This window comes from Megascapheus bottae, chromosome 22 (genome assembly GCF_031878675.1).
Source record: "Megascapheus bottae isolate mThoBot1 chromosome 22, mThoBot2.hap1, whole genome shotgun sequence".
NCBI classification, from domain to species: domain Eukaryota; kingdom Metazoa; phylum Chordata; class Mammalia; order Rodentia; family Geomyidae; genus Megascapheus; species Megascapheus bottae.
In genome coordinates, this window is record NC_143530.1 from 918,411 (window position 1) to 934,469 (window position 16,059).

Below are 16,059 nucleotides of genomic sequence, written 5' to 3' on the forward strand. Positions count from 1 at the left end.
CTTGAACCTCAGCACCACTTCCGGCTTTTTTCTATGTATGTGGTACCAAGGAATCGAACCCGGGTCTTCGTGCATGCTAGGCAAGCACTTTAACCGCTAGGCCAAACTCCCAGCCCTAGACATTGCAAATTCTAAACATGCATATCAAATTCAAGTATGTGTACTATTTCTTTTCCTTATAAACATTTTAATTCCTAGAAAAAGTATTAAAAATCCTTCCTAATAAAAACGCTTCTAATTTATTTATTTTGTGTGTATGTGCCTACCTGGGGCTTGAACTCAGGGTCTAGGTGCTATCCCTGAGACTGTTTTGCTAAAGGCTGGCACTCTATTCCTTAAACCACAACTAGTTTTTTCCAGTTTTTTTCCTAAGTAGTTTATTGGAGGTAAGAGTCTCAGTCTTTAGTGCCCAGGCTGGCTTTGAACCGTAACCCTCAGATCTCGGCCTCCCGAGCACCTGGGATAACAGTCGTGACTCACAGTACCTGGCTTCACCCTTCTGATTTTAATCATAATCTCTCCCATAAAGCTGAAAAGCAGTTCATCAAGGAAATTTTATGATTAATTTTTTTCAGTGCTTTCTAAATAAAAACAACTGTTTCAAAAGGTTCAACCCAGGAAACACTGGCTTTTTCTGAGTTCAGCACAACACATTCAGAGTAACGCGTCAAATTCCCATTTATAAAGCAAGACATCAAGTTTGACTTTGAGTATATAAACAAATGGATACTCACGACTGGCAATACGCAAGGCGCAAAATAAAATGAGAAATATGATCTTTTCTTCGTGGTTCATATTCATTGCCTGAGTTTTCCTTAAAAAGAACCGTACATAAAGAGTAAGATTAAAATAGCCTTTGAATAAGAGCAGAGACAGAGGAACACTGGGTCGGCATAACACAATGCTACAATAAAAGTGGTAAACTATGTTTCTAATATGCTTGCTAGGTAATTATCATTTTAGTTATAATCAGGTAAAACTAAGATCTCATCTCATCTCATTTAGTCGACTGCTACTGGGCTCAGATCAGACCTCCCTCCATGCGCCAGGGCTCCCAGTAAACTACACCTCCCATGAGACCCCAAAACCTCCCACCCAAGCCCATCTCTTCGAGGATCCACCACCTTCCAGAAGCACTAAGCCAAAGACCAAGCCATACTGACATTGTTAGTAACACCACTATCACAAGACTTCCCCCACCCGAGACTTCTGTGTTACCAGTAACCAGGTTTACAGCCACATTCACCAAAAGGTCCTTCTCTACCTCCTTCCCACACTCCCATCCCTCTTCAATGGACATCCGGTCTCCTTCATCTCCTGCAGACACCTCCACCGTCATCTCCTCTGCAAACACCTCTACAGACACTTCCACACGGTGGCCACAACAAAACCCAGCGTCTCAGTCCCAAGACGTGTTTTCCCTCCTGCACACAACTCATCTACCAAGTCCTGGGTTCATTCGTAACTTCCTCTCTGCTTTCCCACAACTTTTTCCCCCAGTCCTGGTGTTTGAATTAATGGCCTGGGCACTGTCCTTGAGCTTTCTCAAGAATGAGCTCTAACTATGAACCACAGCACCACTTCCAGCATTTTCCATGTGTGTGATATCAAGGAATCAAACCCAGGGCTTCCTACATGCTAGCAAGCACTTTATTGCTAGGTCACACTCCTGCCCTGCCCCCAAATTTTGATTCAACATTCTTCCATTCACCCCCTTCTCTAATTCACTTCCTCCACCATTTCCAGGCCTGTCTCCACTCATCGGCCATAGCCACATCAACTTGCTGTTCACAGTCAGCCTCCACGATTAAAAGATGACCACATCTGTCAAGATACAATTTCAAGCCAGACTTGACAGTGCTTCCTGATAACCTCAGAACTTGAAAAGGACTGAGTTCAAGGCCAGCCTGATTCACATAGCAAGACCTTGACTTAAAACAACCCAAGGTGGGGGCCGGGAGTTTGGCCTAGTAGTAGAGTGCTTGCCTAGCATGCACGAAGACCCGGGTTCGATTCCTTGGTACCACATACTTAGAAAAAGCCAGAAGTGGTGCTGAAGCTCACGTGGTAGAGTTCCAGCCTTGAGAAAAATCCAAGGACAGTGCTCAGGCCCTGAGTTCAAGCCCAGGACTGGCAAAAAAACAAAACAAAAAAAACAACCCAAGGTGTCAATGGCTCATACCTGTAACCCTAGGCAGCTGAGAGTGGGACGACCAAAGTCAAAGCCCTGTGCTAACAGGAGACCTCTTTGTAACTCAACACTAATGGAACACAAACCAACCAAGTGTTTTCTTTCACTTACTCTGTAGGAAAACTTGAGCTTGCGAATCTCACTCTCCAACTTACTCTGGTACTGCTCAGTTCCTTTCACATAGCTCACTCCAAGATTTTCTACTGTTTTTAACACTAAGAGAAAACAAAGAAAAAGAAAATATAAAAATATATAAAAAACAAAACCCAGTGGACAGCAAATCCGTGGTGTCTTCAAGTGTGGCAGTGCAGGCTTTCTCCCTGCAAGTAGACCAGCTGAACTTGTGTGCCCACATGCAGACGACATGCATGTCCCACAGCACAATCCCAGACCGACGACGTTCAGGCAAGGAGGGAGGGATGGGATGGCAGGTGATCCCACTGCACTGAGCCCTGGGCAGGGGAACTAAAATGTCAGGGTAGGAAGTAAACCTATGCCTGGCAGGTAGTCTGCTTCAATTACTCAGCACAGACTCTTGATTAAGAAAAATACTCACGCAGGGCGTGGTGGCTCTCGTCTGTAATCCTAGCTACTCAGGAGGCTGAGATCTGAGGTTCACAGGTCAAAGCCAGCCTGGGCACTCTCAGTCTGTGAGACTCATCTTCAGTTAATCACCAGAAAACTAGAAGTGGCACTGTGTCTCAAGGGTAGAGCTGACAAGTTCAAGGAGAGCGCCTAGGCCCAGAGTTTTTAAGCCCCATGACCCACCAGAAAAAAAAAAAAAGAATATAATCATAACAGAGGATGAGAGTTTGGCTCAAGGTACAATACTCCTGTACAAGGCCCTGAGTTCAAACCCCAGTACCACAGGAAACACTTGAATTTTTCCAGGTACAACAGGTGACCTCACCCACTGGGGAAGAAGAGATTGGGAAGGTCACAGTTGGAGACCTTGCAAAAGATTAGCAAGTCCCTATCTCAACCAATAAGCTGGGCATGGGGACACATACCTGTTATCTCTGCTACATAGAGGTCACAGGTAGAAGGGCAGGTCTGAAGACCAGCTTAAGCAAAAGCTCAAAACCTTATCTTTTGCCAAAACAAAGGGAAGATTAGAGATGGTTCAAGTGGTAGAGAACCTCCCTAACAAACAAGAGACTTTAACTTCCAAATCACAGTACCAACAAAAAGGGGGCCTGCCCTTTCTCCCCGACAAAGCAGAGATGTCAACACAGCCCTGGAAATGCAGGCCCACCACATCACCCGCAGGACGCATCCAGGATGGGTGACAGCTTGAAAACCTCTTCCTTCCCTCTGCTACTGATTTTCTACTCAGCCTTAAAGGTCCAGCTCATCCTCTCTAGGAAGTCATACATAAGTAGGCAAAGTTACTGCCACTTCTGTGTTCCAGGACCCCAGTTCTTACTTCTACTAGAGCAATAAGAAAACGGACTTATTATCATTATTTTAGATGTCTGTCTCCATGTATCAGAACACAACTTACATGAAAATGTGAATTTACAGTATTTATCTCAAATTCCCTGCTACCTAGAGGGGCGGTCAATACACGACACAATCAATAAAAAGAAGAACAAATACTTGGAACAGGCTCCGAGATGGGTCAGGCTGCATTCTTTCTCGTGATGGTCACTTAGCTTCTCGATTTCAGGATCACTTACGTTTCACTCTATCAACAGCCATGCTTTCGAACTCAATCAGGGATATATTTTCAGAGGGCGGCTGCAGGTAGAACTGAAGGCTGTGCGGGTAACAGGCAGCCCTGTGGTCGCCAGCCAGCCTCAGCTTCCTGCGCTTGCTTCCAGAAAACTGCATCTTGGTGCCCTGTGGAAGGAAGGAGAAGCCCAGGACGCTAAATGACCAACAATACACACACACACACACACACACACACACACACAACAGGACGCTAAATGACCAACACCACCACACACACACACACAACAGGACGCTAAATGACCAACACCACTACACACACACACACAACAGGACGCTAAATGACCAACAACACCACACACACACACACACACACACACACACACACCACACACACCCCAGGACGCTAAATGACCAACAACACACACACACACACACACACACACACACACACACACACCCCAGGACGCTAAATGACCAACAACACACACACACACACACACACACCCCAGGACGCTAAATGACCAACAACACACACACACACACCACACACACACACACACACACCACACACTGGGGCGGAAGCTGAACAAAAGGTGAAGAAAAACGAGAAGAAAAAGGTTCCAGAGGCACAGAGCGGGGGAGCGAGCAGGGGAGCCGGGGATCCGGTGAGCGCGAACCGGGGAGCAGGGGGGGAGCGGGTGATCGGGTGATCCGGGGATCGGGTGATCCGGGGATCCGGGGGAGCGGGTGAGGGGGGGGCGGGTGATCCGGGGGGCAGGGGGGGATCGGGTGATCCGGGGATCCGGGGGAGCGGGTGAGGGGGGGCGGGTGATCCGGGGAGCAGGGGGGGAGCGGGTGATCCGGGGGAGCGGGGGAGGGGGGAGCGGGTGATCGGGTGATCCGGGGAGCAGGGGGGATCGGGTGAGCGGTGAGCGCAGACCCGCAGGCGTCCGGCCCGCACGCCGTGGTGCCCCCCCCCTCCCCGTGACCCACCCGGCGGGAGCGGCTCGGGCGCCGGGGCGCAGAGGCGCCGACACGACGAGGACGCCTCCGCCCGCACCCGCAGCCTGCGCCCGCCGGGCTCGCGTCCCGGGCGCCGCACACACCGAAGGACGCCGGGAGCCGGGCGGAGGCTCCGGCCGAGGCGCTCCGGCCTTGACGAGGAGAACCCGGGGCCAGGGCCCGGCCCCAGCCCCCGCCCGGGACGGAGGACGCCGCGGCCGCTCCGCACAGGCTGACGGCGGCCCCGCCCCGCCCGGCCGAGCCCCGCGGGGCCCCGCGCGCCGCCGTCCCGGGACTCACCCGCCGCGCTCGGCGCGCTCGACCGCCGGCGCCCGCTCCGTCCCAGTGGCGGGAGATTTCGTACGGCGGCGGAAACGGAAGTGGGGCACGTGGAAGCCCCGCCCCAGCGTCCTGCCCCCTCCGCGCTCCTCGCCCCGCCCCCTCGGGCCCCCCCCCCCGGCCCCGCCGCGCGTGCGCAGTGGCGTTCTCCCGTGTGGGTCGGGGACGCCGCGTGTGAGGAGTGGGAGTGTGCGAGGGAAACCTACCCGTCCTGAGGAGCAGACCCGCACGGGGACGGGGCGGGGAGGGGCAGCGCGGGGACGCCGGGACCCCGGCCTGGGAGGGGCAGCGCGGGGACCCCGGGACTCGGCCTGGGAGGGGCAGCGCGGGGACCCCGGGACCCCGGCCGAGAGGGGCAGCGCGGGGACCCCGGAGACTCCTCACCCACATCACCTGGTCCACCTGCCATTCTGCACGGTGACAGAACTACAGAGCGTGGACATGAACACCACCAGGGTACAGGGAGCCAGGGCACAGCCTGAAGAGCGGGGATGGGAAAGGCTCCAGGTAGGAAACCTGCATGTCGACCCCAGTGCATCCCGTTCAGAACCCAGCACCTCCCACTCTAGGACAAGCCCCTTTCTGTCTCCGCTCCCTAAAACACCTGCCACGCCGCCTTCGGAGTTAAAAGATGAATTAGCTAATGACAGGAAAAAATAGAAAATTGTATCACATCATAGCTGCCTTTATATCACAATCCTATTTTAAGTCTCAGAGAGAAAAAAATACGGTCTTTACTATCTCCTAGTGTCGCACTTTTGGTCACTCTCTCACTGTGAAGAGTGTTTTCTATATCCAGATGCAACTGTGATGTGAATTTACGCATCAGCAGTAATAATATACAATAATGTTGTACACATCAGGCACCATTTTAAGTAAATCACCAAGCTCTTCCATGCATTTGTTTCGCCAGGAAAAGAAAAAACGAACCACAGCCTGGTTAACAATATTCTTAGGATTTTAGACACTGACTTGACAATCCAGAGGGCAGAAATGTACACCCGCACAATTTTGCTTTCCTGAAGCCGTGAGTGTCTCACGCCACACACAGGGATGACCCTCATTGTAACCCCAGCTCCTGGCACGCCTGGGCCTTCCACAGTATCTGTGAAGCAGGGTGGATGACCACTGTGGGAAACACTTGAAGCACGGGCTGGGGTGGGCATGTGGAAGGTGGATGAAGAACATGCTCACGTGAAACAGATGGTTTGAATCAACTGTGACTCCAGCCAGAAACCAGAATAAAACAAACTTCATGTCTTCATCTGGATGGCGTACACATTCCTTCCAGGATGACTCGATGCCCTAGTTTAGCCCGATAGGGCCCAGGGTACCTTTTCCAGCAGGCTCTCCATGACTCAGCTTGGGCCATACCAGCTGCAGACAAGTCTGCCCCAGGTGGCTTTTATCCTCTGCCTCCAGAGCTCAGGATCTCTGCCCACTGCGAATTCCTCACAGCTGACGTTCGCTTTCCATGCTTGGAAAGTCCACTAGTGTGTCCATCCATTCTCCCCCGGAGCAGGGCATGCTGCCCTCCAAGGCAGGGGTGTGGTACCTCTTCACTTAGTGAGCACACTAGGAAAGGAAGGGACAGGAACCTCCCTGCTGAACGCTGACCAACTACACCACCCTCTGCAGCCCCGTCCCTCCTCCTTCCTTATGTCACTGGCCACCACTCCTCACGCGAAGAAGCCTAACGCAGCTGTCAGCTTCCTCCCTTCCCTTAGACTGCTCTCCTCATTAGCAGGAAGAGGCACCTTTGAAGGGGAGGCCTGTGAGCACATTCTCTAGGGAAGGGGAATTACCTTTCTAAGTAATAGTGTTACACAGAAAATCCAGAAATTAAGCCCTACGGAGAGCCAGAGAGTATTTTCTATCTACAAAAATGAAGAGCTGCTGGGCCCAGTGGCTCACGCCTGTCATCCTAGCTACTCGAGAGACTGAGATCTGAGGATCGAGGTTCAAAGCCAGCCTGGGCACTAAAGACAGTGAGACTCTTATCTCCATTTAATCACCTGAAAACCTGAAGTGGTGCTGTGGCTCAAGGGGTAGGGCGGTAGCCTTGAGCCGAAGAGCTCAGGGACAGTGCCCAAGCCCAGAGTTCAAGTCCCAGACTGACAAAAAAAAGGGTGGGGGGAACAGCCTCTTAAACTTTTTTCTTAGTTGGAAAGAGAAATGAAACAAGAAAAATACACGGCCGTAGGTAAGGGCTGACTGCCGAGCGCCAACCAGGGAAGGAAGAGCACCATAAAGGGGAGCTCAGAGCCTGGGCACGTGAAACCTCCCAGCTGCAGTGAGGGTGACGGGAAGCTGGCAGCTTGTGCAGTGCCACCTCAGAGTTCACGTACGCTATCGGCATACTACTTTCAGGAAAAAAAGAAAAAAGCAGTGTATGTGACAACCACTGTACAAACCCTAAAGGACGCTGCAGTAGCCGGCCTGCTGGCCCTGGAGGACTTTGTTCTCTCTCTCATTGTGGCCTAAGGCTAACTTCAGAAAGCCAGAAATTAAGACTTTAGAGCAAACCTATGAATGGTCTTTGTGTGTTACATGTCCCCCCAAAAATTCAATCCCCAGTACTGGCAAAAGTGGGGGGTCAGTGGGGGATGGGAGTTTGGCCTAGTGGTAGAGTGCTTGCCTAGCATTCACAAAGACCAGGGTTCGATTCCTCAGTACCACATACATAGAAAAAAGCCAGAAGTGCTGCTGAGGCTCTAGTGGTAGAGCTCTAGCCTTGAAAAAGTCCAAGGACAGTGCTCAGGCCCTGAGCTCAAGCCCAGGACTGGGAAAAAAAAAATAAGACATATATAGGAACATTATCAGTATCACAAAGCAGGAAAAGATACAACATGGAACTTGCGTCAGAATATAACCAAGGAAAAAACAATACAATAAAGAGATGGAAAAAAACGGAGCAGGTGTTTCACAAGGGAAGAAAGGATAACCAATAACACATGAGGGTAAATTCAGCCACTAGTGGCTGGCCAGCCAGCACTGAACACCAGCTGACGGCAGAAATCTTCAAGTGAGACCAGGCACTCACACTGTAGGTGGAACTGGTGAGGCAGATACTTCACCCAAAATGTGGTGGCATCTCCCAAGGCAGAAGGAATGCAGCCCCTCGTCCTAGGTCCAGGTTCTAATCTAGGTACATTGTATACTGTCCACAGAAAAGTTGGTGCACAAATGTCAACACGTTAACAAGAGGGCTGGAGCCTGCCTGGCAAGTGCAAGGCCCTGAGTTCAAACCTCAGCATCACTATAAAAAGAAACTAAAAAGCCATTGGCAAAAATATTCATGGCATCAAAATAGCAACACGTTGGAAACAATCCATGCTCAGGACAGATGAATAAGTAGTCATCTATTCACATGATAAAAACTCTTACCTACGCAGCTTCCGGGCAATGGTCACAAATGAAATGCTCCAGTGTCTCGCGCTGACACTTGCCCTTCTGTCTCCACTCAGCCTCTGATCCGTGCACGCATACAGGCTGCACCAGCAGCCTGGGAACTCAGCTGGGTACAGGCACCTGGGAATCAGCAGTTCTGTACTTCTCCAGGCAAATACAGGGAGCAGCCATGCTCCTTCGCAGCCTCAGCAATGAGCTGCACTGGGGGAATTTTGCATCCCTCGTGCAGGCATGATCCAGTCCTTTTGCAGTATACTTACTCTAATTTTGTTTCCTAATAATAGTAAGATTGGTATTTGTAAAACACACTTCAGTGGGCCAGGGATTTGGCCTAGTGGTTAAAGTGCTTGCCTAGCATGCATGAAGACCCGGGTTCGATTCCTCGGTACCACATACATAGAAAAAAGCCAGAAATGGTGCTGAGGCTCAAGTGGTAGAGCGCTAGCCTTGAGAAAGTCCAAGGACAGTGCTCAGGCCCTGAGCTCAAGCCCAGGACTGGCAAAAAAAAAAAAAAAAAAAAAAACACACACTTTAGTGTTCAAGACAATTTTGTTTAGATAACACCGTAACTTTTTTAACCAATTGAACCTCTGGAATCCCTTCATTCTGCATTTTTCTTATTCCACGTTTTATGGTAAGCTTCAAAAGTCAAATAGAGAACTTGACCTTGTCATCCCCTTGGAGGGCTATTTTATTTCTGGGAAATGACAAGTGGCTTTAGTGTGAGTCGTGGCCTGTGACACCATCTAGTTGGTTTCATACTGTGATCTGAAGTGACAAAAGTTGACTGAGATTCCCATATTCTGAGGTCAAAATGTCACCCATCACCCTGTATCACCCACAAATCTTGATTTAAAAGACTAAATTCTCAATTTGGAGTTCTTTATAAATTAATTGAGAGTACAATACATTTCATGAATGAGCTTTAGTTGCTTGGGATATTTAATAATGCAAGGTTTGGTTTGATCTTGCGAACCTAATGAGTATAGACAGAGGAATTACTGTTTGAGAAAGTAATGCAGGGAGACTCAGTTGTGTGCAGCTGGTCACTGGGGCTGAATGTAGTAAGTGACCCTTGAGTGTAAGTCCACGGGAGCTCAGGACGGACAGATCATCCATCAGCAGCCACGGCCCCGAGGACCCGGTGCACACAGGTGGCGTGTGAGCGTGAGCCTGCCAGGAGGGCCGCCAGGCTCATTTTCTTAGGTTTGTGTGCAGTGCACAATTAAACGGATTGGCCTGACAACCAAATGTTCTCCTTTTTAGTATGAATAAACAACCAGCAATGGTATGGAGAGCCATTCAGACAATCCATTCAAAAATAAAAAATATCAAAAAGAAACTTCCCATCATTAACCTCAAAGTACACTCTTCCATGATCTAGAAATTAATTTTAATTGTATTGCTTTTATCAGTGTGTAAATAATATGCAAGTGTATTTGTTTTCAAGAGGTTAGGTATAAAATAAATGGAAAAACTACCATAGCCACTGCGATGATAACAACAATGTGGGTGAATTCTAATAGCTTCAATTTTTTCTTCCTTTTAACAGCTTGTTATATTATTCAAGTTTGAGAACTACTAGTGTGATCACAAAATATCAATTAGTAAACCTGTTTTATGGAGCAATCCATGGGGTAAATGCTACATAGTAACCTAAGGTGGCTTATGGCTAATTTGGAAATTTTAGACACATGACTTTTTAAAATTATTGCTCTAACAATTCTTTTGTTTAAATTGGAAATACAGACCTTTTATTTTTTTATTGTAATTAGTAAAAGGGTTACATGATATTTGCCAGATAGAAGGTGCATTAATTCACATAATTGATACCCTTTCACATGTCTTGGTACCCATTTCCCCCCCCCCACACCCCCCACCCGTCTTGGTTTTCCCCCCTTCCCTATCAAATTTCAAATAACCAAATACAAATAAATTCAATATATCAGATAACAAAGTGAGAGACTATAACAATATGAGATAACCAAGGGACAGCAAAGGAGATGAGAGACAACATAGTACATTAAGGACAACAATCATTCATTATATGGCTTTTGTTTCAATATACTGGAGGTCCTTTCAATTAGCTTCATACTATATGGCCTTATGTATCAAGATTTTGCTCTATTGCAGATCTCTGCTAGTAGAGCCCAAGGTTTCTACTGATTATGACGAATGAGGGAAACCATTGAGCCTAAGTTCCTTTGAGTCTGGCTTACTTCACTTAATATGATTTTTTAATACGGACCTTTTATGACTGAATTATTTCCAGAATGTGTTGGCTTAAGGAGAGAAGCATTAGAACATTGGAATGTTTATACATGAAAGATAAACTTTATTTAAAATCACTGTTCCAAATAGCTCAAGCTTGTTTAGAACATCCATTAACCCTAATGGAGTTACAAAATACCAAGAAAGAAAAAGTATGCTTTATAGTTGCACCTCCTGGAAATATCATTGCTGTGGTATTTTATGTACTTGTCTCCTAACAGATTCCATCTATCTTGGATGCATTAATGTTTCATATACTATTTAAATTCCAAAGCCATAATGAAATCAATGAAACCCATGGAAAAGTTCAAAAAGTTGAAAAGCCAAAATATAATAGTAATTAAGCCAGGTAAGGTGGCTCATATCTGTAATCCTAGCTACTCAGGAGGCTGAGATCTAAGGATTGAGGTTCAAAGCCAGTCCAGGCACTAACATCCACGAGACTCTTATCTCCAATTAACCACCAGAAAAACCAGAAGTGGCACTGTGGCTCAAGGGGTAGGGCGGTAGCCTTGAGCTGAAGAGCTCAGGGACAATGCCCAGGCCCAGAGCTCAAATCCCACAACAGACAGACAATACTACTACTAATTATTATTATAATTATAATTGTGCCGGGAGTTTGGCCTAGTGATAGAGTGCTTGCCTAGCATGCCCAAAGACCTGGGTTCGATTCCTCGGCTCCACATACATAGAAAAAGCTGGAAGTCATGCTGAGACTCAGGTGGTAGAGCTCTAGCCTTCAGAAAGTCCAAGGACAGTGCTCAGGCCCTGAGCTCAAGGCCAGGACTGGCAAAATAATAATAATAATAATAATAATAATAATAAATCTGGTATTTAACAGAGTATTTAAAGATTCAAGATGTAAATAACCTAGAACAATTATATACACATACAGTCTGACTCATCCATGCATTCAATTATAACTCTGCCCCCCTCAAAATACACAATAAGCTGAGCACTGAGATGGCTCCATACTCAGGAGGCTGAGACTGAGGACTGGAAGAGGCAGGAGACTCAAGAGCCCAAGACTAGCCTGGTTATGAAGCAAAACCTAATCTCAAAGAAAAAAAAAAAAAAGGACTGTTTTCCAAAGTTACATAGGTGGGTTTTTTTCTTTTCTGTATGATTAACTATAGTTGTTATTTTTAGTATGATTAAATTCATTTGAAGTCATTCTGTTTGTCCATTTTGCAATCTATTTCCTTCATCCCATGGATATTTTTGCTAAAGAAGCTTTGATACTGGGGCCGGGAGTTTGGCCTAGTGGTTAAAGTGCTTACCTAGCATGCATGAAGACCCGGGTTCGATTCCTCAGTACCACATACATAGAAAAAAGCCAGAAGTGGTGCTGAGGCTCAAGTGGTAGAGCTCTAGCCTTGAGAAAGTCCAAGGACAGTGCTCAGGCCCTGAGCTCAAGCCCAGGACTGGCAAAAAAAAAAAAAAAAAAGAAGCTTTGATACTATTCTCAAAGTCACAGACAGGTCACTCTTCCCTTCCCTCCATCCTTCCCATCTGTTCTGGAAGCTCTTTTGGTCTGCCTGGGATGTGGGATGGCTTTGCTTTGCAATATGTGGGAAAGTCAAGGAATAAATGGCTGGTTGTGGGAAGATCACACATTTCACTTTACAACTGAGCTCAAAAGCTCCTGTCCTGGTTCTTACAGAGGTGAGGATCAGAAGCTGGCGGTAAAGGCTGGCACTCAGAGGGATTTAAGCTGAGACCTGAGTAGTGCCTAGAATTTGTACATTTTCTTCTATCTCCTCTCCTTCATATCCTATTTATTGCTCAAAAATCAGTCAGTTCTTTAGGAAAAAATCTGCAAAATACAATTCTAAAATCTTATGCCCCAACTTGTAATCAAGAAAAAATATAGCCTGTCATTTTCTCATGCCAAATAATCCCTTCAGCAGAAAAGAGATTCAGGTTGGTGTTACTAGTTGATCTTCCAGTCACCAGAGCAGACATTTCCATGTCTGAGCTGCTATCTCTATAAAATCTAATTCTTGCTGAGAGAAGACTCTTCCCTCAGAAGCCGAGCGTGGTCTGTAGACACCACTGCTGGTGTCAGGCCTGGTGGGCTTTCTTCATATCAGCTGGAGGCGGGGGAAATAAACATTTCGCGAATGAAGTCATTATCGATAAAGTTTGAAAACTGGAACTCTATGCTTTCAAACTAAAAAGTACTCATTTTGTTATGACAGTAATGTAGATAAAATGAAGTTGGTGTTACAACAAATACACACTAAAATAAGGTGAATGACAGGAAAGTAAAACAGGTGTGGATGGGGGGAGCGGGGTCCACAGGACAGAGACACTGAAAGAGGATGAGGTTTATCTGCATTCATGAGAACAGGATGACAAAACCTGCTGACATTATTTTAAGAAGTGGGAGTGGGACGGGTGAGAGGGATAGAAGGGATTGATAAAGATAGCAGTGCTTAGCCTTCCAAGTATGAAAGTAATACAACTGAACCCCCAGACAGAGTGGCACGTACCTATAATCCCAACACTGGAGGCTGAGGCAGGGGGATTGAGTTCAAAGTCAGCCCGGACTAGGTAGAAAGACCCTGTCTCCCACAGTAAAGCTGGGTGCTGGTGGCTCATGCTGTGGCTACCTGAGGAAGCTGAGATCTGAGGATCGCAATTGGAAACCAGCCTGGGCCAGAAAGTCCATAGGACTTCTGTTGGTGGTTGTGGTCGTGAGCTTGAACTCAGGGCCTAGGCACGGGCCCTGAGCTGCTTCCACTCAAGACTGGCATACTACCTCTATGAGCCACAACACCCCATCTGGTTTTCTAGTGGTTAATTGGAGATCAGAGTCTCACAGAGCTCCCTGCCTTGGCCGGCTGAGAACTGCAATCCTAGGGTCTTAGCCTCATAACTACCTAAGATTACAGGCCTGAGCGACCAGTGACTGCTCTGTGAGACTATCTCCAGTCAGCTAGCAGCAACCCAGAAGCTGAGCTATGGCTTAAGTGGGAGAGTGCTAGACTTGAGCAAAAAGGTCCAGAAACAGCGTCCAGGCCCTGAGTTCAGCTCCACTTCTGGCTTTCTTCTATGTATGTGGTACCAAGGAATTGAACCCGGGTCTTCCTGCATGCTAGGCAAGCTCTCCACCACTAGCCAAACTCCCGGCCCCTGAAGCGCACTTTTAACAGATACATGGAGGCTGAAAGATGCTAACAAGTGGGAAGGCTGGGTGAAGGACATGCAAGGCCCCCTTGCTTTTCAACACCTCTCTAAGTCTAAAATTATTTCCACATTAAGTGTTTTGAAAGAACGTATGTAAGGTAGCTGCAGAACATTCGGCCTGTGGAACGGGAAGAATGACAAGGCACTGGGTGAAGTGAGACGACCTGTGCAACTGAAATCCAAGCCTTGGGAAGCTGAAGCAAGGACAGCGCTGTACTCGGCCAGCCGGGCCTGACATCAAAGGATGGAAATAAAGTTAACAGAACATTCTAATGTGACACTGGCTACTTGAGAATCCGAGACTGAGGCCATGGTTTAAGACCAGCCCAAGCAAAACATTTTCAAGACTCCATGACAACCGATATAAAAAGCGGGGTGTGGTGGCATATACAGGAAGTATGAATAAAAGAACCACAGTTGACATAAAAACAGAAGGCCCTACTTGAAAAATAACCAAAACGAGAGGTTCTTTGCTTTTTCTTCACTTTTTGTCTCGTCTTTGAGAGTGTAAGGGGAGGCACAGAAACGGAGGGACAAGATGAACAGAAGCAGCAGTGTCACTCACTGGACACTTGTGTTGAAAATGAACTGTGCAAGTTGTGGGTAGGGACAGGAGGGAAAAACTGGATGAGAGCAAGAAAAGGGGTGACACAGTACAAAAAGAATGCCACCCCTCTCATCGCCTTTATAATAAAAAAATGAATAAAAAGCCACCAGACACTGGTGGCTCACGCCTGTAATCCTAGCTACTCAGGAGGCTGAGATCTGAGGAGCGCTGTTCAAAGCCAGCCCAGGCACTAAAGCCCTTGAGATGCTTATCTCCAACTAATCACCAGAAAAGCAGAAGTGGTGCTGTGGCTCAAGTGGTAGAGCACTAGCATTGAGCTGAAGAGCTCAGGGACAGCACTCAGGCCCAGAGTTCAAGCCTCATAACCGACTTAAAAAAAGCCATTGCTAATGTTACCAAAAAAGGAAAAGAAAAAATGCAAAAGAATTGGGTGTGTCTTAAATGGTGGAAAGCCTGCCTACCCAGTACTGCTAAAATGTACATTAAAATGTAGTTTTATATAGAAAATGCGCACAAATATGCAAGAGTTATACCAACTATATTAAAGCGAGTAATAGTTACCTCTTTGTGGTAAATTTAGCAGTATTTTATGCTTTCCCTGCATACCTTACTAAAACCTCTACGTTCACTTCAGTAAGAGGCTTCCTCACCGTGGAAAGATGGCTCTCTGGACTCAGCTCTGCCACAACACTCTTTGGAAGCTTTGCTGAACCCGACCCTGTCTGTCCACACGTATGGCCCATTGGCCTGCTTGTCAGTGAGCTTCTTGAAACCACGTTCTGTGTATTTTCCACTAGGAAGTCCTGGCACACACTAGGGGCATCGGCCTCTTTGAGAAGACTCTACATTTTTTTCCCTCTAATGTTATCGTTCATTATATTCACCTCCCAACCCTAACATGCACAGATGCAAGAATAAGGCTCCTCTAACCTTACTGCCGCACTCTACAAAACCTGAATCAGATGCTAGCGCTCACACCTATAATACTAGCTGCTCAGGAGGCTGAGGGCTGAGGACCGTGGTTCAAAGCCAATCTGGGCAGAAGAGTTCCTATGAGACTCAACCACTCAAAAGCCAGAAGTGGATCTATGGATGTAAGGCCAGAGTTCAGGTCCCACAATTCACAGGCACACACACAGTGTGACTAGCTTCTGCGTGGAGGTCAATCCATCGGCCATTACATCCCAGGAAGCCAGCCCCCACCCCCACCCCAAGCCTGCACAGGTTCCTCTGTCCCAGATGAACCACCTCATCTGGGAATTGAGAAGCCTGAGGAAGACATTTCCTCTTCCTCCTGAGCCAAGAAATACTTTCCAGAGATTTGCGTCAAGGCAATGAGCTCGTAGCTTTTCCAGGTCTGACGTGTGGTTTCCTCAAACACAACCCCGGGTCTGATGTGTGGTTTCCC

The 16,059-nt window shown here is 47.4% G+C and overlaps 1 protein-coding gene across 1 annotated transcript in view; it reads right to left on the reverse strand.

The window, feature by feature from the left end:
- Prim2 (DNA primase subunit 2) overlaps positions 1 to 5,233 on the reverse strand; it is an 81,297-nt gene extending 76,064 nt beyond the window's left edge. The window contains exons 1-4 of the mRNA XM_090355285.1: positions 5,171 to 5,233; positions 3,871 to 4,033; positions 2,303 to 2,406; positions 735 to 814 (exon numbers count right to left, since the gene is read on the reverse strand). Of these exons, the coding sequence (XP_090211411.1) occupies positions 735 to 814; positions 2,303 to 2,406; positions 3,871 to 4,024 (338 nt within the window). The 5' untranslated portion in view covers positions 4,025 to 4,033; positions 5,171 to 5,233. The remainder of the gene's footprint in view (positions 1 to 734; positions 815 to 2,302; positions 2,407 to 3,870; positions 4,034 to 5,170) is intronic.
- Between the last annotated feature and the right edge of the window lie 10,826 nt (positions 5,234 to 16,059).